Below are 24,948 nucleotides of genomic sequence, written 5' to 3'. Positions count from 1 at the left end.
AGCAGTAAGAACAGTAATTCAGCGAACCTGCTGGTAGCAGTGTATAAATCTTGTGGTTAATCCCACATCCCGGGCCGCCTTCCATCTTCGGCTACTCTCCTTCCGCTTGTTCACCTTCTCATCTTCACATCTCATATTTCCTTTTCATTTGTTTATATTTATAATACCTACTATGTAGTGTTCACTTGGGGTCACCATTCATATATCAGGCTTCCCGCTTATATGCAACGTTATGGATGGGAAGTTGATATCGAGAAACAATCATTATGGGAATCGAAAAGAACCCCTACCAGCAGGATGAAAAAGGTGACCTACCTGATGAAGTAGCACATTCCCTATCACCTCCACCTTATCAATCTACCATCTCATTGAACACTCAAGTACCTCCTTATCAAACTACTATTTCACTTACTAGATATGGTGGTCCGTCAACAGTCAAGAAATACAAAGACGAGCAGACGAAAGAGCAGAAGATAGATTTTACCTTAGATTCTCGCATATGGTCAAAGGTAATACCATATTTAGACCTTCCGAGTCTGGACAACATATCAAGAACATGCAAATCTTTGTATGGTCTCAGTATAAGTAGTCTTTGGAAAGCATATACTTTGAAATCAGATGATCAACTATGGTTCATCTTAAATACTTTGAGAGATACAAGGGTGAAAGGGAAAGGCAAAGGGAGAGCGAGTTTTTATCTGAGTAAATTGGGTTCAAGATTTAGCAATAGCGGTAGTGTCAAAGAGAAATCAAAGAACCCAGAAGAAGATAACTCGTTATTCAGATTATCAAATTCTGACCGAGTGCGATATTTAGCATCTTTAATCACAACAATCATATTCGATACAATACCTTCACCTACAATAACTGCTTTAATACCATTTCATCTTATTCCACTAAACCCAAAATCTTATTCAGATTTGATGAAAAGGTTGAATAATGAATTCAAGCCTTCTGGAAATCAAGAAGAAGAAGATTATTATGAATGGTCAAAAATCATTTTATTTCCAAATGTGAAAAATGTCAGATTTAGTGAAATTACAACTTTACAAATTTTAAAATATGATTATAAACCTTTTCAATATTTTGATTATTATGAAACTATAGATGATTTATTAAACGTAAAAGGAAACATGAACATAATTAAATTGAATATAGATAAGAAACTACCTAATAAATATAGTCAATTATCATTTTCACATTTAGTTAATCCAATTAAATTATTTATTGATTTACCTAATACTACTATCAGAAATAAAGATGGAAGTGAAATTGAAAAATATAGTGAAAAAGAAAAAAATTCATGGGCTTATGATGATTTATTTGGAGATAATATTTTAGATACAGGTTTATCAATTTTTATTAGAGAAACTTTAAAAGAAATTCATATAAATTTGAATTTAGATATAATGGATGAAAAATATTATGATGGTTCAGATTTGAAATGTTTTTTATATGGTAAAAAACATTATTTATATTTACCTCTAGATTTATTTAATTATATAAGTAAACCTGTTATCACTCAAACTCAAGAACATGTTTCATCAAGTTTTGAAAAAGGAGATATAGAGAAATTAGTAGATCTCAATTATGAAAATCAGAGTAATGAGTTATACATCGTTGATAAGATAGTTGATTTTTGCATGTCAATTATCAAGAATGATATTCGTATAGATAGAATCGGTGGACATGACGACGATGATGATGATGAAGATAATGATATCTCGATAAAAGTCAATTATGTAATTGATTATGAAACTAAGTGGATAATTAGATATTCAATGTTACCCAAAAATTTGGAAAGTAATCTAGTAAATCAGATTATGAAAAAAGCGGAGAAGGATCTTATAAGTAGATTATCGAATGGTGAAATTGAAGATTTCGATTGTAGTTGTATTAAGCCAAAGAGTAAAGTCAATAAATCTCAAGATCTTCACGAGAAAGAAGAAGCAAAAGACGAGAGATGTTTGCATGGTAAGGTTGATGATATCGAAAAAGAGTACGAAATAGATTTTATGAGATTTGAAACTTCATATACCAGCGTAGAGTATGAATGATTAAGATTCCCATTTGGTAAATTACGATTCATGTAACGTACTGTGTTATTGGTTGTGGATAGGAAGATATCGATATTGTTGTCTTATGGGAATGCATTCTCACGATGCGAAAAAATTATGGTACGATGTAAAGTTTGTGTGAAAGACCTCACTGCTATGTGTTTTTCCTATGTTTCCAACGACAACATACGGTGATAGTATCTCAAAATCAAGAGGAGAAATAATCCATCTGGTGACCTTGACCTTTATCAATAATCATTGATGGATAATCAGTTCCTTGTGCTGAGATGCTGTCGAACGGCTTGAGGTAAGGATAATGACATGCAAAGGTTTGATATACCCATCTTTGGATGTACTGTACACAATTATAGCTGGAAGGATATTCGGCAAAACCTTGTTGCATTATCTCCATTGTATGCGACATCCCTTCCAGGTGATGTACCAAATACTGAATCGCCGCGTCATGCATTCCAGTCGTGTCGTTTCAAATGATTTAGGCGAGACCATGCCTCATATGTCCTATCCATTCAAAGGTTATCTAACGCACACAGACACAGCTTTCAAAGATCCCTCCTCCATTATTCACATCTCCTTCAAAACCCATCTCGCTATGTGCGAATAGTTCAATCAAACGATAATTACATGATATAATCGACTCGGATAAATCACTTACCATTGATTATGGCGAACGTTCTGGTAAATTTAACTCGGTAAAGTAGTCAAAGGCTATGAGGATTACATCGATATAATCAAAGGAGATTGACTTTCTGTAAGCTATTCGATTGGATTGTCGAGTCCAAGCGAAGTAGATTAAAAGGTACTTCTTATACAATCCTTTGATTGGTGGTTTGCGATGGCGTCAAAGAGGTATCGAGTTACATCGAACACTCTCGAATCGATGAAATTGAGTCGATGACACGTCGACAAGCCAGAATAAGTGGATGATTTTTAATGCTTGAAAAGGTATATAAACCAATCTTATTTCACTTGAATTTTTGATATTTTCCCTCAACAATCAAACAACTCAACAATTTTACTTACAACAACAAGTTTCTATTACTTAATTACTTTACTAAACCAATAAAGCGATTTATATATCCTATACAAGATGTCTGACGTTCAACAACGTAAGTTTGTAATATCAAACAATTCAATGAATTGGCTAAAAAACCTCTTACTCATGATATCCTATGATATGACTGTAGAAGCTGCTACTGAACAAGTTCAAGCTCCAGCTCCTGCCGTAGAACAAACTGCTGCTACCGCCAGCGCCACCGATGCCGCTGCTCCAGCTGCTGAACAAGCTCAAGTCAACGCCGAAGAAGCTAAGCCTGAAGAAGCTAAAGCTGAAAACACTGAAGCTTGTGGTGGATGTTGTAAGTGATTTATTGGGTATTTGATCATCAATGTAGGTGAATGATCGACTGATTAGTTGTTGATGGGTTTCGTGTAGGCGGTGGTGCTTAAATTACCTAAGATAATACCAACCCTTTAATTCGCGTTGGATGTTTAGGGAGCACAAGTAGAAGAATCAGTTTACGATACGATTAGAATAGGTGTAGTACCATGGTTGTAGAAAAGGGGGATGAGTTTCAAGTTAACTGGTTTTTTCAATATTGCAATGACCACGCAATTTTGAGGATATTTCTTTCTTATCCCTTCTTTCCTTACCGATGGGGAATGAAGTAGTTTGTATTTTATGATGCATCAGTGGAAGAAATTGGTTTCGTATATTGAACTTGGACCTGAACTTCAAAACACAGGTTGACTTGTGAATATAATACTGATTGGTGGAAGGATTCAGTATCGATAGCCGACACCGACTTATGCTGTGAGCTTTCTCATTTGATATCACTTCATCTGATTGTTGACCGAGGTAGGGATACCCATTTTCTTTGGTTCGGAAAAAACTATCAAGATGGCAAAGAATCTGTAAATAATGAATCAGTGCAATGGTCTAAGACACTCTTCACGTGAAAAAATCAGTAAATTCTTCCAAATATCTCCAGAACCTTGGCGCGAACAACCCATATCCTTGTGCCCGGGATGATCATCGGTGTCTATATCACCCATGTTGATTGTTTGTATAGGTATTCCATCCCATTCCATCAAGGAGAATATATACTAATGTTATTCCATTTCATGTATATACTTTTCTTGATTAAGCTACATCCTTCAAGATATCTATCTATTCTAGGTAAGGATACACTTAGTTCTTGTTGTATAATTGTTCTGAAGTGGTGATACCTGTTGTTGGTAAAAAGAAGGGGTATTAGCGTTAATGCATTACGTTATTCTCACTAGTCCGATACCTTTTCCATTTGACATGAAAATTATTTCCCAGACGATGTCCTTTCATCCATATACACGACAGAAACTACTTTTCATGCAGTATTTATACCGTCTTCCGATTCTGTAACACATCTTCCTTTTATATTATTCTTTCCTTTATACCATTATTTTATCGAGATTTTTCCGAGCTTCCTCCCCTTAATCCCTTTGTCGTCAAACATGGAATAGTAGAATCTTTTGATGAACCACTGAAACTTCAAACTTACCAAGTTCTTCAATGGTAGGTTTCAATTCATCTAAATAAGCTTGATATTGATTTTTGTTTTCAACTTTTTCTTTTACACCTTCTAAAATTCTTACAGCAGTAGCATAATCATTAACTTTTCTTGAAGCTCTTAAAGCAGCATCAATAACTTGAGTTGATGGTACTAAATCATATGCGAAACAATTATTTAAACCTCTTTGTAATTCAAATAAATCTCCAACTGATGTGAAAAAAGTTTGATATCTTGAATTGAATGATTCATATGATTCTGTTTCGTGTGCGTGAGCTCCACCACCTGAAGCGAATCTAACGGCTATGTAAATTTATGTAAAGAATGATACACATAAATTAGCTCGTCTTCTTTGATTACTTCGTTTCCAGAAAATGATCATTGTATAATATACACAAAGATCATTTCATGGTACACGTTTCACTTGAGGAATGACATCAACACAATCAACAAAAATCCCAAAGACTTACCAGTGAAAGCAACAGGTCTGACTGAAGGAGCTACGAAAGCAGGTTTTGTTCTAAGGATAGCTCGGAATGACATTTTTGAGATTGATGATCCTGCACAAAGGCTGAGTGGTGAGTAAGGTGTAAAGATGTATAATACGTTGATGAAATTAAAGGTTTTGAGGAATGAGAAATGCAAGTGTTGAGGATGCACGAAAAGGGTGAAGTCGGAGTGAGACGCTATAGTCGGAATTCAAGGAATAAGTCCAAGATGATTCGTCTTCTACAGTGACTTGGCTTTATTCGATTTTAACCAATCAACATATAATTTTATCATAACGGCATTTTACCATTTTTTATCCCGAGGCACTTATAACCATAACTAATATATGGGTAACAGATTTAAGTAAAGTGACGCGTACAGTTATTGTCTTTCACTTTACATGCATATCCATGCTTGATATATGAAGAGCATAGTAATAAACAGTGAGAGAACATTGTAGAGCTAATATTTGTGATAGATGTCATGCAAGAGATTAATATACAACAAGGATAACATACGACAACTACATATCCTCAACAGACCATTGATTCTTCTCGTATTCCGTTCGAACTGCTGTATTCTGAGCTTGAAAGAATTTCTTTTCGAAACCATTTGACCGATCTATAATTATGAAGCGAGAGTCAGTGAAGATACATTCGACAATAAAGACCTTATACAGGTACTGCTGAAAACTTGTTGACTGACCAACACCATCCCACCTAAATCCAGGCGGTATACCGAATCTATTCGGTGCCCAAGGACCTTCATATTTCGGTCTTCTTGGACCTTTCTTTTTCTTTTTCTGTAATTTAGAAGAGACTAATCAGCTTTGATGAACAGGAGTTATCTCGTATGCCACGAAAGCTGATCTTCCCACTTACAGTTAAGAATGCCGCAGCTGGATCATTCCATCTTTCAACTTCCTGTAATTCTCTATTCATTCTATAATCATCTCTTGAGAATCCAACATTCTTATTTTGAGCCATTTCTCTTTCTTCCTTTAATCTGGATTCTCTATTTTGACGTTGTGTTAAACCTTTTGTCCATTCTTTCCTTTCTAATTCTTTTCTTTTTTCTTCCTCTTCTCTTAATTTTTCTTCCTCTTTTAATTTCTTCACATCGATGATTCTACCACTAGCATCTCTGTGTACTGTCTCATTATGACTTGCACCTTCTTCTTGATCATCAGGTTCTGGTGAAAGTGATTTTTCAGCTGCTCTTCTAGCTTCTTCTTCTTCACGCATTTGTGCAGCTGTACGTAATCCTCCTCTCCTCTTGGTCATCTGTACTAGCGCAGCTAAAGGTTCAGGTTTGTCCTCCGCATAGTCTTCCGTCTTAACGACCCGAGAAGGTGATGATGGTCCTGCTTCAGCTGAAGAGGATACAGGTAATGAGGTTGATCCGACTGTTGCCCAGGATGATTTCGATTTCTGGAATGTCGCTAAGCCTTTACCAACAACTGTGATATAACGAATTAAGCAGATATTTAGTGTACACACATACAGATTCAATTGATTGTTCTCACTTACCTGGCGTATCACCCTCCTCCATATCTTCATCTTCATCTTTGACTTTCCATTCATCTTCGTCTTTTAACATTAATCCACCACTACTTTCACCTTTTGATCCCCCTATGTAATCCTCATTCTTGGGTTTCTTCTTCTTTTTCTTCAAACTTGAATCGGAAGAACGTGATAATATAGCATCTCTTTTCGGCCCTGACATATACCTACCAAATTACATCAGCTCATTTGCGATAAATATATTGTATTCTGAAATTAAACTTACTTGTCCGCCAGATAGGATTTTAGATCTGGCATAGTGGAGAATGGTCCAGGTCGAGGTAACGGCCTTGATTACACTTTTTTGACAGGGCGCCTTCTACTACTTTGCGTGTGCACCCTGTGACCTCCTTGTTTGATCTGGATTTAGCTAAAGCTGAATGACAACGGGAGTTGGGAATGTTGAATATCATAAAACAATCTTGAGCTGGCCTTCATACATGCATACCTTCCTCTTACCTCCACTTGTTTCAAGGTGTGTTCAAGTGGCAAAAAGTTAAAATGCCATAAATTTGATTCCGTCAACTGAACAGTACGTGCTTTGAACTTGGTCTTACAGTTTAACCCTTAATTCACTTATTATTCATTGATATTTCATATTTCCTTCAAATTCCACCTATTCAACATCTCTTCTTAGCATTGCTAATTCCATTATCATTTCCGTTTTTCTTCTCGTTTTCTCTGTCAACTAAGCTCAAGATACACGATATTCAAGTCAGATCGACTCTTGAAGCTTGTTTAAAATATACCATTCTGTGATTTTCAAGATACCAAAAATTTCCCTTTTCATTTTCAACTTTCTTCCTTTTCCTTCAATCTCAATCCGAAACTCGATAAACCGATAAAAAACAATGCCTCTTCCATCTTTACATCCTCTACCAGCAAATCCTACAACGGGTCAACAACCTTTCGCTACTTTAGGATCAAGAGGTATAAGTTCCGTAGCTCCCGCAAGTGGTTCATCAGGTGGTGTAAATAGGGAAACTTTGAAAACATTACAAGATGTCGTATGGAGTGATGATGAGGTAAGCTATCCAAATCTTCTCCATATAACCTTTCTAGATATCATCAAATACGTCAGAAAGTTACTCCAGACGCGTAAAGGGATGGACTTCCCCATCTTCTCTTGACACACGTTTGAACGATCTTGGTTGAACTGCAAGCGCTTACATTCCTTAATAGGATGATCCCGATTGTCTACTTTGTGCAGAACCGCTAGATCTGTCGGATTTGAATTTCAAGCCATGTCAATGTGGTATGCAGGTAAGCTATTTATTCTCAGTAACTCATCTCATTAGAGGTCATTAGCTGACAATTACATGTTCACTCGTAGATTTGTCAATTCTGTTACAACAAATTACTAGGTTCAGATGCACGTTGTCCGGGTTGTCGAAGACCTTATGACTCCAAGGCTGTTGTATTTCAACCTGTGGATTGGGAAGAGTAAGCTATATTGGCAAGGTTTCGTTGTGAGGAAACTCAACAGCTGACAAATTCACGTATAGGGTAAAACGTGCAAAGGAAAGGAAGACCAAAAAGGCAAGGACAATTAAACAGCTCACGTCTATGGGTAGAAGGCATCTACTTGGAGTGAGGGTAGTGATGAAGAACATGGTATATGTGATAGGGATGAAATTGCCTGCACCAGGTGACGAAGTAAGATATCTTTTTCATCTAAATCGGCCGGATTAACAACTGACACACAAGTAGGCTATACCGATATTGCGGTCGAATGACTACTTTGGACAATACGGAAAGATATCCAAGATTTACCTTAGTGATCGGACGAAACTCACGGCATCAGCGGTGACTACTTTGACAGAAGACGATCCGTCAACTTCTACTGGAATATACATAGTTTACGTTCGTAGGGAAGATGCCGCCAGGGCTATAGCTTCATTAGATGGAATACCTGCACCTTCAGGTCCACCCGGATCTCTCTTGAAGGCGACACACGGTACAACACGTTATTGTGAATCCTTTTTGAAGAGTCAAAAATGTGATACACCAAATTGTCATTGTCTGCATGAGTGGGGAGGTGATAGTGATTGTTTCACCAAGGAGGATATGGAAACTGCGTAAGTATATTTCCCGACGACTAGTAATTCCCGCTAAACTAACCTTTTTCTTTTAGCTTTACAAGACCAGCAGAATATGATGCTCGACAAAAGCAGACTATCGTATCCGCTCCACAACCTCCTTCACTATCTTCCAAGACAGCTTGGCCAAAACCTTCCTCAGAAGATGTCAATGGATGTGAGTTTGTTCTCATCTGGTAGTTGGCAGATTTACTGATGTACTACAGCTTCGACCGGATTGCCGAGTGCTGCTAATTGGGGTAAAGGTATTACTGTCAAGACTACCCGAGCTAGTAATGCTAATCCTATCGCTCGACCTACCAAAATCGGCAGTTTCATTCCTCTCGGCAAGAACAATGCGGCATTCCCTCTTCCAACTCCTTCACCGACTATACCTATAATTATAAAGGAGAAGAAAGAACGAAAATCCCAAGCAATGGCTCGTGCAAAGAGTACCGACTCTTCACAGAGTGCTCCAACCACTAGTGCTCAAACATCGCCCAAAAGGAAATCATCGGCTTTACCTCCTCTGACTTCCACCAAATCGTCTTCATCCTCTGTTATACCACCTCCGCCGCCACCTGGCTTATCTATTTCTACGCCCGCACCTGAACCTGCTCCCGAGCCTTCGCCAGATGACATACTAGATGAACAAGCATCAGCGGATTCAGATGCTGGGCCTTCATCTTCATCACCTGCACCACAAACACCTGGGCATTCAACCGATTCCATACCGCCAGAACCTCTTTCCTCTGAGCCTATCATCATACATTCACCTTATCCAGAACCCATCATCTTTTCCTTCCCTGCACACGATAAAGATTTCGCTTTCGTACTTGGGTTGGATGATACGGAGTTACAGCAAAGGTATGCTCAAGCTGGAGGATATGAACCTAGTCCATTTAGTAAGACGTTAGAAGGATTAGCTGAGTTAGGTGTCCATGCTCCTGAATTACCTGATTTGTTTGATGCACCATCGCGAAGGAATTCTTTGGGATATAGTGGATTGTTCAGACCATTTGATCCATCTGAAGGAGAAGATTCGCCATCAACATCGGATAGTACACCTGGACCTTCTCGATCAAGAATAGGTGGTGTTGGTGGTGACCACAATGCACAACGTACAGAATCGAGATTTGGGTTTGCTAGACCGTCATCGAGTAATTCAAGAGGTCAAAGTCCATTTAGTAATATGAGAAGGAGTGTAGCCGAACAATCTGGTTTAAGAGATAATTGGTATACAAGACAACAACAACAACCACAAAATGATGATAATAATACTTTTTCGCCACATCCTCATAATCAACAACAACAGCAACAGAATGATCCCCGAACGGCCGCATTGGCTGCTCAAGTTGCATCGTTTGTTGGAAGTTATGATTCTTCAATAGGTGGTGGAAGTGGTGGAAATGATAATACTTGGTCCAGTGCAGGTATAGCAGCAGCTGAATCACCTTACGCGCATTCACCTCAACATCAACGTCAATTGGCTTTATTACAAGGTGGTAATAGTGGTAACAATAATGCTGGAAATTACGAAAGAGGTAGATTGGATCACGCTGGTTATCTGCAGAAAGGTCCAGGTAGATCAGATAGGGATGAATATGAGCCTCGTAAGTTCCGATGGCATGGTGGCGAAGAAGGGAAAGTGGCCATTCGCTGATACCATGAAACGATGTCATACATAGCTGTATTACAATACGGTACAACTCAGATATTCTCTAATCCTGCTCATTCACAAACGCAACAACAACAACAACAGCAACAACAGAGATCTTCAATGTTTTCACCTGATTCCACCACACATTCCATTCATGAGGATAACCAATTCCAATCTCCATTAGCATTTAATCAATTACAAATTCAACAACAACAACAAACACCACAGAATCAACATCCTGATGCAAGGCAATTAATGGCTTTACATCATTCAAGAGGTTCACCTACTCCTCTTGCTGCTCATGGTAAGTCAGCTTATACCCATTTTATCCATTTACATGAAGATACTTGGCTGATAAATATAATTCACTTTAGCTTATCGAAGATATTGATAAAATATGTTGGATCTTGTTAGACGACTCCCTCCCCAAAATTGGACGCCAAACATCATTCCTGAATATCATCTTACCTCATTATAGTTCACTTAGTATCCATTCTCCTTACAACTCACTCACTCACCCACTCATTTGACACTTGACGAAATTGGAAAAAATTAAAAGTAGGAAGGAAGTTTTTGATTTCTAAATTATGCATTGCCCGAACAAAGTGCATGTGAATATCACGATTTCTATAGGTTACACTCTATGCAACCGTTCAGTGTACAGCTGTGAAAGTCTGCTCGTGTTGTAGAACTGGGAACTTTCCCAAATTTGACATAGCTCATACATCATTTCTGGATCACAGTTGATCTCAGGAATTAGGTTTTTGCCTGCATTTGCCCCAAAGGTGGTTGACTGTAGTTTGATGACTAGCTATATACTTACTGTATTGCCTGAGTGCCGAATTTTATGACTTACGAAGCACTTTGACATAGCGTCTTCCAAATCAGGTATCTGCCATTAGACAGGCAGCAGAATACCCAAGCCCCGCAAATACGTGAGGAAACTAACCATAACATGCATACGACGTGAAATTGACTAATTACGCAAACGTATACTGTGATATATCGTGAGAAAGGACAGCCATATCCGTCTATCTGACCAAGTCAAGGACTATAATGGTGATTGTAGTGGTAGAAGAAAAGAGGAAATTGTATGAATAAGCAAGGATCTCATCTAAGAGAGAGGGAGAGATATATCTTGTCATCAATTTATCTATTTTATTCTCTACCGTATAAACCGAATTTTTGAATATTCTCTTTCCATTCACCTTGTCTTTTCTCTTCAATCTCTTGAGATAATTTTCGTGATTTTAATCTCATTTCATCGCCTTCAGGTCCATTAATTCTGTTAAACGCTTCAACTAATTCTTCTTTTAAAGCTTCTTTTGTACCTTTTACAAGTATACCTTTTCTATGCGTTAATTCTTTTCCAATTGAATATCCTGTTCTATGTTGTAATAATTCAATACCTAAATCTAAATCATGAATTCTTGATGATAATAATACTTGATCACCTTTTCTTCCCATAGCCTACGGTACAGGTATATAATAAGGTAGAGGGATAAAAATTAGCTACTTTAGCTTGTGTATTACCTTCGTCATGACAATATATTGAAATGATTTTGATTTGATTTGATTTGATAATTCAACTCACAATTATTGGTACACCAGCTTCAATACCTTCAATTGTAGAATTCGCACCACAATGAGAAATAAAACATTTTACAGATTTATGTGATAATACACCAACTTGATCAACCCAATCAGGAGCTAAACATAACCCTTGTTTCTCACTTTCTTCTAAAATGGTTCTCATATTTTCAGGTAATGTTGACTTTTGATTACCGTATGCATAGATATATGGTGTTTTAGTTTCTTCTAAATATTCAAATAATGCAGGTAACGTTGGTCCTGCATTAACGACTGTACCGAAACTATATGTATAAATATCAATCAAGGTGATCAGTAAAGTGAGTTAAGCACTGAAGTTTGAATACCTATTCACGAGAAAAACCAAAAAAAATAATTTACCTAATATAAACAACAGATTTTGCATCATATTTATCTAAAAAGCTTTTAACACCTTCACCCCAATTTTGTTTTGGTTTTCTTTCATACCAACCTAATTCAATAAACGGTTTTTTACCACTTGAAGTAAGATATTCATCTTTTTTAAGAGCTTCAAGAGTTTCAGGTTCAATTACAGAAGATGGATAACATGTGATCCATTGTTCGGGAACAGGTAAAGTTTGTTGATATCCTGATAAATATTGAAACCATCCTATTTCTTGTAATGACCCATAATCTACTTCTGTACCCCATCTTTCGAAGGCATCTGATCAGATAAACCATATCAGCTCAAGCTTATGGAAATTATTGTCAATAACCATCAAAAAGGTCCCTGGCTGGAATACCTGATTTGATTATCATCTGAGAAATCAAACTTACGGAATGGTTTATAACCAGGGATTTTGATCGTTCTATCAGATTCGAATAAACACTGAATAATTGAAGTTTATCAGCGGATCATCCCCCTTAAATGGTAGGTAATTGACTTACTGCTTTATAAGCCTTGGCGAATTTTTCCATCCAAGCAGCTTGAACTAAAGGATCTACAGCTGAGTTATTGTTTGCACCTGAAAGCTATTTAATGTAGTTGAGTATCAGTATCTATTACACTTTGTCTATGTAATGTATAATATCAAGGTGCCTCTCGTAAAAGTCTAATGTTTTCATCCAAAAACTTACAAGATTTTGTTCAGGCTTAACTCTAGCATCAGGATCAGTCTCGTCTAATAGTCTGTCCAACCATCTTATACTACCATTTTCTTCTGATCCGGCAAGGCTACGGATACAAAAAGAAGACGAAATCAACAATCAATAATCAATAGCAAATCCCATCATTTTGTCTGGAACCTGAACCGATGCAAACTCACAAGAGGACCTCACCGACTGGTACAGGATTATAAGCTATTGTTCTAGTAGGTTTAATATGAGGGAATTTCTCTTCAACTTTTGATTTGATCATAACATAGAAGAAACTGGCAGCATCGTAGATGAATACTGTAGGATTAGGCCATGGTGCTGATCCCTATAATGGATACATTCAGATTTCTTAGTTCTACTTCCACAACTACAGTGTCTAATCCAATATGAAAGGGGGAATTTTTTTCTTTTGTTTCGATTAAATGGCTGTAAAGATTTCTGAACTTACAAGTAAGATACCAGCGTAAACTTCACCTGATTTATAAATCATATCAAAGAATAGATTGTGCATATCATTGATATTTCTTTTTTCACCTACAGGCCATAATTTAATTCTTGATTTAACATCTTCTGATAAGTTTTCATTATCAATTAGATTTAATGAAGTTTCATGATTATTTATATGTAATAAAACAGAAATAACTAAATCCGGTGTTGTCTTTAATAATGAAATTGATAATTCTATAATAGGTGGTACATGTGAATAGGCAGCGGTTGTTCCAAATACGAAATGTGATTTAATTTCTGACATTTTTGCTTAATCGCTCAAGAGAGAACCTTAAAGGTGATCAAAGGAAAAAGTATAAGATGATGATGAGATGGAAGACGGTTTGAAGGACAATCTGTAAGAATTACATACTGTTCTTATATATCTTTCCCATGAATGATAGCTTGATATCCGTTCAGGAAGGCGATAATGCTAGATCTCTAAACCGAGGTAAATATTTGACGAGTGATACGATAAACATGACAGGTTTGAAACTCTTGGATAACCGAGACAGAGGGGAGGGGTTTGAGCATTGTATTGTAGTCAAGAATACTGCAGGGGATGTTGCACAAACGGGCTAAGAAGACCTTTGGATTGGTCATCAATGCGAAAGATTTGTTCACTTTGACCTGTTCTAAAGGATTGTTTTGACCGTTTGACCGTTGATTGCCGTAAGTTACATGTATTTTAAGCCTGTTATAGATATCATTGTGAAACTGAAACGTGTAAATGCTCGATCACATAGATTTAGATTCAAAAGCGGAGAAGAGAACAATAGATACACAAGTATGGTAAGGCTCGGACGTATAATTAGACCTTACTATCAGATCTCTACTACGCATAGAACGAAGCGATCGGAATTCCCTGATTTGTCTCGATATTTAGGTATTTTGCAAGTCCGAACCGCCGACCCATTTGTGTAGCTGTGACACTTTTATCGGACTCAAAATGAGAGAGTCAAGAGCAGCAGACGTTCATGCAAGTAGTGAGATGTGATTACGCTAGCGTACATCCTTGGTATGAATGGTTTTTAGCGAGTTATCTTACATGTGAGAGATTATGATTTAGACATAAATTGATCTAGGTAGATAGTTATATCATTTTAATAAGGTCTTCGGTCTATTCCGAAGGGCTTAAACCAGCGGTCATCATTTCCTAACTTGTATCGTTTTCTACGTTTCAGTTTTCGTATTGACATCAAGCTAATTCATGAATATGGATCAAGGATCGAGCTCATTCATAGAACCGAATGTGCAGGAGTCTGTGCATACACAAGTAGACCAATTTCAGATCCAAGAAGGCGGTGCCAATAATGGTGAGATCGATCAAAGCGCAAATGCTTTACCTCCGGTAGATGTTGGAAGGGGAGCTTGGAGTTATTTAGCAGCAGCCACTGCACTCGAGGTGAGTCCGATATTGTACAAGTTCTCCATGCCACACAATCAGTAGGCACATCTTGAAGTTTGAAGCTAAGAGTTTGCTTTGATCATTCATATAGATGCTTATGTATCGTTCTAAAATCCTTCTACAAATAATTTTAGGCTGATCTGGATTTGCAGGTTTCGCAAATTCATATGGAGGTACGCTATGATTAGAAATCCAGCTTTAGGCTAATAATTCACTGGAAACAGTCTTCCTAAATCACTATGACAAGATATACCCCAAATCTACAGTTTTACCTATCATAGGTACTATTGCCATGGTAAGCGATCTTCAGATCACTCATTATGAAACCAAAATTGATCGATGTTCATGTTATCATGGTAGGGAAGCATGTATCTACTGTTATGTCCATCGACTTCATGGCTTACTTCTCATCCTGGTCAAAGACAACCTGCGATGTGGGTGGGTTTGGTGTTTCTAGGTGCAGGTTTGATAGGAGCAGCGTTTGGTGAGACTGTAAGTCACGAGAACCATTAATCCACCCTCCCACACTCGCTTATTGAGGGTCATGGTATAGGCTGGATCGCTAGTCATCACCCAAGGGGTGTTATATGGGATTGGTGGAAGTGAGTTCTGTTAGCTTAGACTCGTAGCGTAGCATTTATGCTGATGCTAACTCTGTCAATCAGCTATGTTATGGTGTCCTCCCACAAACTACATGTAAGTGTATTTACGAGAATAGTTCCGCTCAATGGTTTCGTGCATAATGAATGTTTACTGAAGGATTCTCAGGTTCGAATGGTTTTCCCGTAGAAGAGGTTTAGCAGCTGGAATCATGCTCTCAGGGACAGGTAAGCTCCACTCATCTTCACCTTTCAACATCCAATGAAATGACCATATTGAAACTTTTCAGGCGCTGGAGGGCTTGTTATGCCATTGATTTCGATCGCCCTGCTAGAGAAGTATGGTAAGCGTACGACATATTACTGGCAATCGTGAGTTCCAAAATACAAGAGGGGATATCATCAAGCTTGTCAGAAGTTCGCTTATCGACAGATGTCTTGATCTGTAGGGTATCGCGTATATCATCCTCTTAGCTCTGTTGATACCATTCATCCGACCAAGATTACCTGTTTCGCACCAAATAGCAACGCGTCGACCAAATATCCAATGGGATTTTATCAAACATGCTCCGTTCTGGTTACTTTGGTTAGGTGTTTTATTTCAAGGTTTAGCGGCTTTCATGCCTAGTACATACCTTCCTTGTGCGTCACATTAAAACTTTTGCTCTCACCGGGAATAGGGGTTCGTATCAGCTTATCGCAATTACTGACAATTTATCGCATTTCCAAAATTTATGTTAGCCTACGCTACAGCTTTATCGTTATCACCTACAATGGGTACATTATCAATTGCAATGATGAACACCGCTCGTGTACCTGGTCAAGTTTTCTTAGGATATCTGGCAGATAAATTAGGAGCAAGGAAATCGATTATTGCCATGGCTTTAGCATCAGGAATCAGTGTTTTTGCAGGATGGGGAGCAGCTAAGAATGCTGGAGGTCTAATTGCTTTCAGCGTTGCTTTTGGTGTATTCGCAGGAAGGTGAGTTTCGTATCCGTAGTTGCTACAATTCACGAGAGTGGTAAATTCAACTGAATGAATTCTGACTGAATTGGATATGGGACAATCTCATTCGTAGCTACACAGCATTACTGTCGAGCTTTACGAAAGTCTTGAATCGTATGTTTACATCCTGAAACACTATATACGTTCTGAAGTCTACTCAATGACGAATAAAGACTGACAACCCTGTCGAATGTCGCTCGATAGATGATGATCCGCATTTACCAGCCATCTTATATGCTCTTTTCTACTTGGCAAGAGGGATAGGTTCAATCATCTCCGGACCTATATCATCATCTCTTATGAGCTCAACATCACTTAGTAATGCAGAGGGTGGATATGGAGTACAGAGTTTCGGTGTATTGATCCTTTGGACAGGAGCTGGAATGGTTATGAGTGGAATTGGAGCTGGTTACAAGACATTCAAAGTGGAATAACCGGATTTCGTGGAGTAAGTTCTTGTTAGTACTGAACAATCATTATAATGTATTTTCATGCTAGAATTATGTCTCCGATATCGCTTGATGCACTAACAGTTCATATTTACCCTTAGACTGGTAGAAAGAAGTATATATCGATTATAACTACAACCTTATGGAACAAAGCTGCCATAAGCAGAGAGCCCTTCAAGCTACGTACACAGAGTATGGCCATTTGCATAACTTGCTGTGATTCCTGAGCATGGGCAACCATTCTGAGTATTGGTCGTCGATGCTGAACCCCGATATCCATAGTAATCTCCCTTGAAGTACAACAACCCTTTGATTTGCCTATCACTCCTTTGATTCTTCTCGCAACCACTAAACATCCAAATCCTCTGAAACCAATCAAGATGCCGTCCTTTGTCCGCTATCGAGTCATAATTATGTTGCAGTACATATATGACCTTTGTCTTCAAAGAGGAGAAACTTCCTTTTTGTGGTTAACATTCAACTTGATTTTCTACATACAAGTTTGAGAACTATAAGAGGAGGTGCCCGTTCAAGAAACCACGGGGATATTGTGTATGCTGAGCTGAACATAATAACGCACTTCTCATAAAGGTAGAAATATCAATTCATCGAGTCAATCCATATTGAGATTATTGATTCTAGCATTATTTAGAAGATAAGTAAAGTAATTCGATCGTGTCAACAACACCAATATTGAGAGATCAGAAGGTCTTGTCATTAAAAATCAATCCAGCTCGATACTGTGAGTCACCTTGCTATACAAGCGATTTTAGAGTCTTAGTTGCACTGACACATCAACCAATTATCAAAGATTCAATCATAACTACTTCTTGATTTCAACATGTCATTACATCGATACCTTGTTCCACCACCTCTTGCACTAGCAGTACATCCTGCACCTGCACCTAAACCCAGATTAAGTGAAAAAGAAAAAGCTGAAGCAGAGGCTAAAGCTAAAGCTAAAGCCAAGAAACAAGCTGAAGATGAAAATGTTGATGACAAGCCTAAAGAAGATCAAGGTGATAAACAGGAAAACAACAAAAATCCTGAAACTCCTGCCACACCTGGTTCCATGATTCCTGAACCTCCAACACCTGCACCCGAAGCTGATAATAACGAAAATACTTATAAAAAGGTAGTCGAAGGTGAAGACGAAGTCGAAAATAGAGATCAGAGAGATCCTAAAGGTGAAAATGATGATAAAGCTGAGAAGGGTGAAGCGGAGAAAGAAAATAAGGAGTCAGTTTCAATTGAGGACATCACACCTGAACCTGAACAAAACGAAAAAGAGAAAGAGAAAGAAGATGAAAAACCATTAGAGCCTATCAGATTACTCAAACCTGTACCTAACAGACCTGTACGAGTAAGATTAGATTTAAATGAGGAAATTAAGCAGTATCCACCTATCAATACAGATCCAAGAGGAGCATATCATAAATATGCTAAAGCTGTTGGAGATCAAGTAATCTATGTAGATATCACAAAGGACGGTTGGTTAGTTGAACAATGGAAAGAGAAATCAGAAAGAGATGCATTAAAAAGATTAAATGGTGATTGGGAAAAAGAATTAAATAAGAATATCGTAAAGCAAAAAGAGTTGACCAGAATTAGAGATTTACCTTCTTCTGCTCAAGGTATTTTATTGGAATTGTGGAATATCTTGGTTGAATCGGACAACTATGAAGTCAGTTTTTTTTCCCATCATCGTCGGATGAGTGTTAGGGGGTATATCATTTTAGAGAAGTAATGCAATGCTAATTATCAAAAATATTGTGTAGATCCCGGTCGTTGAATTTTGGTCAAAATTCGATTGGACAACAGAATCATCTAAAAAACATCTTTTAGATATTGTAAGACCGATCAAAGATGAAAAAGAGAAACAAGATGAAGAGAAAAAAGGTGATGTCGTTTCTATTGAAAAGATTGAAGAAGAAAAACAAATTGTTGCTACCGATGCTAATGCCAAGAAAGAAGAAAATGCACATGAGACTGAAGCTGAAAGTGAAATTGAATGGACTAAAGAAGGTCTAGAAGATATTTTATCTACAGTTGGTGTTCAATGTGTTTACAATACTGATGTGAGTGTACTAGATTGAATATCTACAAATAATATGATGAACTTGATTGAGGTTTAATGCTAACACATTGACTATTTTCATTTTGCTTTTGTAATACTGTAGAAACCATTAAAACATTGGTCTTTAGCCGCAGGAGCATATTTAATCCTTGCACATGGTCATTTCTTATTAAGAACAGATATGTATATAAACTTTAAACCTGAAGAAAAAGCTAACAATCAATTTGAAGTTTTGATTACTTCAGGACATGATAGAGTTTTTGGTGATATGGTTAAAGCACAAAGAGAGAAAGAATATCGAGAAAGAAAAGAAAGGGAAAAGAAAGAAAAGATGGCTGCAGCTGCAGCAAAAGAAAAGGAGAATAATAAGGAGGACAAGAAACCTGCTGATATCAATGAAGCTATAACTGCAGCTAAAAATGAAAAGAAGAAACAGGTTTCAGACGATAACAAAGACAAAGAAACACCTCCATTATCACCTACCAGTAATGTTAAATTAATTGATGGTGAAGCTATTAAACCTGCTGAGAAGGATGAGAATGATCAAAATAAAGACCAAAATGATGATAAAGCTATTATAGCTATTCCAGTGACAGATAATAACGCTGATAATGATGATAAAGGGCATAAAGATGGTAAAGACAAGAAACATGAACCAGGGAATGCTGCTGCTGGTGCTGTTGTTGTACCAGGACCAAAAATAGCTGAAGCAAAGAAACCAATGAATATGGATGAAATTGCACAAGCATTTAAAGCGATTGAAAATGCTCAGCAAAAAACCACTAATGCAGATGATAAGAAGGTGGATAAGGATAAAATCAAATTGATTTGGCAATGGGGTGATAGATGTGAGATGTGGAGATGGAAGAATTATGAAGCAGGTTTAAACGATATAGGTCCTGGTGGATGGGAAGAAAGAGATTGGAAAGTTTTCGCTGATGATAGGGAAGTATGGGATTTTGATGATGATGAAGCCATTGTTGAGGTTGAAGAAAAAGATATTCATGATTGGTCTTTGTAAATCATCTCATCTCAAAATACAATAATTACTTCCTACATCATAGTATTCACGTAGCATAGCAATAGTCATACAAGTCATTTTAACCATTCATGAGAATTCATGTATATATTCGATGCGATAAATACATTTTGACTAGAGCCTGAGCAACTTTAGATACATAGCTACATATACAGTTCGATTGACACGTCAATTCAGCATCAAGTTGAATAGCGATCTTAGATGTAGCCACCTCCTTTTCTAGTAGATTTATTAGCATTAGCATTATTAGTTTGACCTTGATTCCATCTTGCTATTAAAGAATTAACGGATTGTTGTTTTTCGGGACTGCTTGTTCCACTCTTTGGTGAAGTAATTTCGGCTCTGTTGTTTTCGCCGTTTGTTGCACTTGTATTGGTATTTGTATTGATTGAAGTTGGTTTAGGTTTAGTGATAGGAAATGAACGACCTGAAGAAGATTTCGAATATCCTTCAGGTTTAGGTAAATCACCATGTCTAATTGGTTTAGGTACAACTAGATTCGGTTTTATTCCTATTGCTGGTTTATTGTTGATAATAGGCGTAGACGATGAAGCTATTGATGGCGAAGCAGAAGCAGAAGGTGTTTCTTTGGATGTATCTTGCTGCTTTTGAGTCTGAATATGAGATGAAGAGGAAGGTTTGGGATTTTGATCTAATGTAGGTTTTCTTAATGCTTGAGGTTTATTAGCTATAGATGGTTTCCTACCTAACCCATTTGTCGTTGTCGATGATCCTTGTCCTACTGGACTATTACTATTTTCCATAGGACTTTTAGGTTCAAATGATGACGAAGTAGCTGAAGAAGGTGGTTTCATATTTTCATATCTTGATACAATATCATTAATTGATCCTTTTCTACCATGGCTTGGTCTCGAAGAAGAACTATTCTGATTATCAGACGGAGATTCAGATACTTTAGATGAAGAGTTGAATGGTTTATTTGTAGATAACGATGAAGAAGAAGATGGAGTAATGAACATAGATTGTGGTCTAGATCTTTCACCTCCATTTCCGTTATGTCGTTGCGAACCAGTCGAGGGGATACCAGCAGTAGCTGAATTCGTAGGTTGGCGAGATTTGATAGGTGACATACCTCCGTAGACTGAAGCTCTTTGTGATAATTTCTGTGGCGAGGAAGGCCTAGTATCTCCCTTTGTAGGCGAAGTGGGTCGTCTGTTCATACCTGAAGCACTTTCCGGTACTTCATCTTCATCACTTGAATCCAATTCTATATCTACCTTTATTTCTCCTCCAGTTTTGTTCGAGGATCTCATTCGTTCTAGTGGTGACCACTGCTCAGAATTGATATTACTGGTAGGTCTGGAGGAATCAATCTTGGGCAACAAAGGTCGATGGTGGCCCATTGTAGGAGCAGCTTGAGCGGAAACCGAGCCTGGCGAAGTTTGCGCTTGTGATTGCGATATGACGGAATTTGGTGAAGAGAGGGGATTACTGCTAGTAGCAGATAAGGGAGTGATAGATCGTCCAGGTTGCATAGGAAGAAGTTTTAGCGTATCAGAGTCTTCATCTCCCATCAAATCGACTGGCATAGGTGATTTAGCTGGGTTACTACTCGATATACCTGGAGAAGTTGAAGGTGGTTCAGACGGAGATGATATAGGGCTGAAATAGTCCGACTTCTGTTGAGTGGATGATGGTGATTTGGCTGTTTTGAAAGCTGTTCCCGTAACGTTAGTTGATCTAGGTTGAGTATGACCATTATAAGCAGAAGGAGCAGTTGCGATTGTAGGTGATCTGAGATCACCACCTGTCATGTTACCCATGACTGACGGTTTAGAGCTGAATGCAGGTCGGCCAGATTCAGGTAGCGCAACAGGTGAAATGAGTGCTTCGGGTTTGGTTTGTTGCGCGGAAGAAGAAGGAGGAGAGAAGGTATCACTATCGAGGGTCTCAATCGAAGGAAAGCGAGTCTCAAAGCTGACTTCGCCTTCATTCGCTGAGGACTTTTGTTCCGGCGATTTAACAATCGTGGGTGTCACTAGTGGTGAAGGTTGTTTTGCAGAAGCAGCAGTCCGCTGTGATGGGACCCTGTTGAGTGAAGAGGTTGCAGGTGATCGAGCTTGTAGGGCAGGACTCTTTGTGGCACTGAAAGAATCGCCAAAACCTGATGGTGGGCGAGGTAGACTGTCACCAAATCTGGAATTACCGGTAAATCCACTTGCCTTTGTTGCAGCGAATGAATCACCAAATCCACGATGCTCAGCTTTTTGAGATGAGGAGGTTGGCAAAGATGGCATTCCAAAGGCATCTAAACCAGGTGAAGGTGTTTCTCCTGTAACTTGTAAGGTTGGCACAGGTCGCTCGGCGATAGTTCTTGTACTCGGTACAGATTGTTGTACTTTGGGAGGTGTAGGCATGGAAGAAGGTGTATAGTTCTGCGTGACTTGCTTTTGACTTGGTTCCCTGGTTGGTCGGCCTCGTCTTTGAGGCTGCACCGAGGAAGCGAGAGAGGGCTGCATAACTGGTGTTTTGTCCACGGGTGAGGATGATCCTGTGAAGTCTAACAGATTTGATGAAGATGCGGACGGCCGAGTTGCTTGACGCGATTGTGATGACGCAGCAAGAGATCTTGATGGTATTGGCTACATCACATAATTATCAGATTCAGATTCTTCAGAATCGAAGGCAACCAAAAGCTCACATAATCGAATTCTGGCATCGTTCCGCTCATATCATGAGCAACTCTAAGGATTTCGAATACTGTAGGACGACGTATAGGTTGCTCAACCAGCATCGAAGCTAAATTCGACGGAGTGAGCGCATGAAGTCCAATTCAAACAATGAACTTACCTATCAAATGCTGTATGCGGGGAGAATATGCGGGTACTGGTGGAAAGGTGTATTTTGCGTTTACTATAGCTAGAGGACCATGTTCCTCGAACGGAGTGGTATAGTAACATAGCTTGTACAAAAGGCATCCCAAAGCCCAAACATCTGCACCATCGTCAGTTTTGTAAGTCAATTCGCGAACAGATAACTCACCACTCGGCAATCCTACCGGTAATCCCAACATTGGCTCTACCATTTCTGGACTTCTATACTGCAACGTAGTATGCTTATTCAGATCCATTGCTAATGCATCAGCTTCGAGCTTCGTTTGAGGTGGTTTATCGGCGGGGAATGTGGTCGAACCAAAATCACATAGCTTGAATACCAGTGGACTTGGGCGTTGAGCGGTTGGAGGGGAAGATGTAGGTTGAGATAGTACGTTTTCGATCTATGAATATTTTAAGCATGAGAGACGCTAAGCAAATATGGTTGAATACAACTTACCTTGAGATCCCGATGTAAAAGCGGCTGTGACAGATGATGCATTGCTGCTACAGCCTAAATTGACAAGTCAGTACAGTGAGAACTCGAAGTATATGGACCCTTATACTCACTTCACAAACATCCGTGAAGATATTCAAAATCTCTATTTCCTTCAATCTATCTCGTAACCTCTTATTCAGAAGATCGATAATACCACCACCTGAAAATAATTTAGCTTTACTATCCAATCTATCATTATTGTACACTTACCAGAACAGCATTCCATTAGAATGAAAACCTCGTGTGTACCATTCGGTAGTCGGGAATGCGATGATCCAAGATATTGTACGAGATGAGGGTTAGATGGTAATGATTTCTGTCAGGTCGGAATTAGCTACATATAGCTTATACATGTTATCGGTAAACATCTTTTGACATACCATCACTTCAATTTCCTTTTTTACGTCTATCCAAACATTATCATCTTCAAAAGCTATTCTTTTCAAACAATGTTCCGTATAGCCCTTTTCTCCCCATCTTCCTTTTTTCTCACCTGATTTACTAGGAGGATAAATAGGTTTATCTGAAGCTGTTAGATATACATGAGCATAACCACCTTCCGATAGATACCTTTCGATTCTGACAGCTTGATCTCCTACTTTGACTATCTGTCCGGGTGCTAGAGTACCTTTATGACGCTGAGGGGGAGGTTGCTGCTGCTGCTGCTGCTGCTGCTGTTGGGGATACCCACCTCCATTAGGATAAGCTTGTGGTGGTACAGGTGAAGAATATCTATTCGTAGGTGCTCTTGCGTATTGTGAAGATGAATTTGGATATGGTTGTTGTTGTGGTTGATAACGATGAGATTGACCTGAAGACATTGGCGAGAAAGTATTAGGCATTTGAGGTGGTGGTGGTGAAAATGCAGAGGTATAATTTTGTCTTGGATTCACAGGGATAGGTGAAGATCTGTAAGGATCATGAGGAACTTGAGGAGGTGAGGTATATGGTGAAGCTGAAGAATACATGTTGGATGGATACAATTCGACACAAGAAGAGGTTTTGCTGTATTGCTGCAAGAAGTAACCTTGCTAGTTTATCGTGCCAAAGTGAAATGAAAGGGGGAGTTACCGAAACCTCGTACTAAGACAATCCCTCAATATTGGTCTGTGCTCCGACTATGCAGCAAATTTCGTTATGCAGATTCTTGACTTTCTACCTACCAATGCTACGATCCTTGAAGTGATGTTCGTTGATAGTCTATATGTAGACAATGTATGCTGTATGTAGATAATGCCAAGACGTAAGAAATCATCGCTTCTCTCTTGCTCAATAATATCAGCGAGAGCTGTCATTGTCACCACCATTGCAGCAGCAATCTCAAACCTCAAACGTAACGTCACACAAAGAACCGAGACCCTCTCGTGCGCTCGGACCCCCATCATGCATCATACTCGGTATATCTACGGCGGACAACTCCGTACCATATCAC

At 38.5% G+C, this 24,948-nt stretch overlaps 10 protein-coding genes across 10 annotated transcripts; 6 read left to right on the top strand and 4 right to left on the bottom strand.

The window, feature by feature from the left end:
* Positions 1-266: 266 nt before the first annotated feature.
* On the top strand, positions 267-2,057 carry L201_004839 (uncharacterized protein; the record flags this gene model as incomplete). The annotated part of the gene is made up of 1 exon (XM_066220576.1): positions 267-2,057. The coding sequence occupies one exon, from the start codon at positions 267-269 to the stop codon at positions 2,055-2,057; it is 1,791 nt and encodes a 596-aa protein (XP_066076673.1).
* A 1,108-nt stretch (positions 2,058-3,165) lies between these two features.
* On the top strand, positions 3,166-3,524 carry L201_004838 (uncharacterized protein; the record flags this gene model as incomplete). The annotated part of the gene is made up of 3 exons (XM_066220575.1): positions 3,166-3,184; positions 3,263-3,433; positions 3,511-3,524. 3 exons carry the CDS (start codon positions 3,166-3,168, stop codon positions 3,522-3,524), a joined length of 204 nt encoding a protein of 67 aa, XP_066076672.1.
* A 742-nt stretch (positions 3,525-4,266) lies between these two features.
* L201_004837 (uncharacterized protein) lies at positions 4,267-5,167 on the bottom strand (the record flags this gene model as incomplete). The annotated part of the gene is made up of 3 exons (XM_066220574.1): positions 4,267-4,304; positions 4,616-4,927; positions 5,095-5,167. 3 exons carry the CDS (start codon positions 5,165-5,167, stop codon positions 4,267-4,269), a joined length of 423 nt encoding a protein of 140 aa, XP_066076671.1.
* A 469-nt stretch (positions 5,168-5,636) lies between these two features.
* Positions 5,637-6,933, bottom strand: L201_004836 (uncharacterized protein; the record flags this gene model as incomplete). The annotated part of the gene is made up of 5 exons (XM_066220573.1): positions 5,637-5,734; positions 5,819-5,915; positions 5,995-6,572; positions 6,643-6,842; positions 6,902-6,933. 5 exons carry the CDS (start codon positions 6,931-6,933, stop codon positions 5,637-5,639), a joined length of 1,005 nt encoding a protein of 334 aa, XP_066076670.1.
* Positions 6,934-7,526: 593 nt separating this feature from the next.
* On the top strand, positions 7,527-10,804 carry L201_004835 (uncharacterized protein; the record flags this gene model as incomplete). Its single annotated transcript, XM_066220572.1, has 9 exons — positions 7,527-7,700; positions 7,858-7,938; positions 8,009-8,118; positions 8,181-8,331; positions 8,386-8,753; positions 8,810-8,931; positions 8,981-10,366; positions 10,442-10,717; positions 10,788-10,804. The coding sequence occupies 9 exons, from the start codon at positions 7,527-7,529 to the stop codon at positions 10,802-10,804; spliced, it is 2,685 nt and encodes an 894-aa protein (XP_066076669.1).
* A 767-nt stretch (positions 10,805-11,571) lies between these two features.
* On the bottom strand, positions 11,572-13,870 carry L201_004834 (uncharacterized protein; the record flags this gene model as incomplete). The annotated part of the gene is made up of 8 exons (XM_066220571.1): positions 11,572-11,883; positions 12,008-12,287; positions 12,385-12,688; positions 12,802-12,853; positions 12,913-12,996; positions 13,102-13,198; positions 13,290-13,444; positions 13,568-13,870. The coding sequence occupies 8 exons, from the start codon at positions 13,868-13,870 to the stop codon at positions 11,572-11,574; spliced, it is 1,587 nt and encodes a 528-aa protein (XP_066076668.1).
* A 951-nt stretch (positions 13,871-14,821) lies between these two features.
* On the top strand, positions 14,822-15,246 carry L201_004833 (uncharacterized protein; the record flags this gene model as incomplete). Its single annotated transcript, XM_066220570.1, has 3 exons — positions 14,822-15,010; positions 15,166-15,186; positions 15,238-15,246. 3 exons carry the CDS (start codon positions 14,822-14,824, stop codon positions 15,244-15,246), a joined length of 219 nt encoding a protein of 72 aa, XP_066076667.1.
* Positions 15,247-15,305: 59 nt separating this feature from the next.
* On the top strand, positions 15,306-17,052 carry L201_004832 (uncharacterized protein; the record flags this gene model as incomplete). The annotated part of the gene is made up of 10 exons (XM_066220569.1): positions 15,306-15,308; positions 15,374-15,505; positions 15,567-15,615; positions 15,679-15,709; positions 15,782-15,840; positions 15,903-15,956; positions 16,087-16,254; positions 16,354-16,594; positions 16,692-16,732; positions 16,823-17,052. 10 exons carry the CDS (start codon positions 15,306-15,308, stop codon positions 17,050-17,052), a joined length of 1,008 nt encoding a protein of 335 aa, XP_066076666.1.
* An 856-nt stretch (positions 17,053-17,908) lies between these two features.
* On the top strand, positions 17,909-20,165 carry L201_004831 (uncharacterized protein; the record flags this gene model as incomplete). Its single annotated transcript, XM_066220568.1, has 3 exons — positions 17,909-18,751; positions 18,846-19,145; positions 19,248-20,165. 3 exons carry the CDS (start codon positions 17,909-17,911, stop codon positions 20,163-20,165), a joined length of 2,061 nt encoding a protein of 686 aa, XP_066076665.1.
* A 215-nt stretch (positions 20,166-20,380) lies between these two features.
* L201_004830 (uncharacterized protein) lies at positions 20,381-24,484 on the bottom strand (the record flags this gene model as incomplete). Its single annotated transcript, XM_066220567.1, has 8 exons — positions 20,381-22,786; positions 22,846-22,943; positions 22,995-23,138; positions 23,187-23,421; positions 23,478-23,531; positions 23,588-23,676; positions 23,727-23,832; positions 23,897-24,484. 8 exons carry the CDS (start codon positions 24,482-24,484, stop codon positions 20,381-20,383), a joined length of 3,720 nt encoding a protein of 1,239 aa, XP_066076664.1.
* Between the last annotated feature and the right edge of the window lie 464 nt (positions 24,485-24,948).

The sequence above is a fragment of the Kwoniella dendrophila genome, chromosome 6, assembly GCF_036810415.1.
Source record: "Kwoniella dendrophila CBS 6074 chromosome 6, complete sequence".
NCBI lineage: Eukaryota > Fungi > Basidiomycota > Tremellomycetes > Tremellales > Cryptococcaceae > Kwoniella > Kwoniella dendrophila.
The sequence above is the reverse complement of the archived record's forward strand: the minus strand, read 5'-3'. Positions and strand labels throughout refer to the sequence as shown.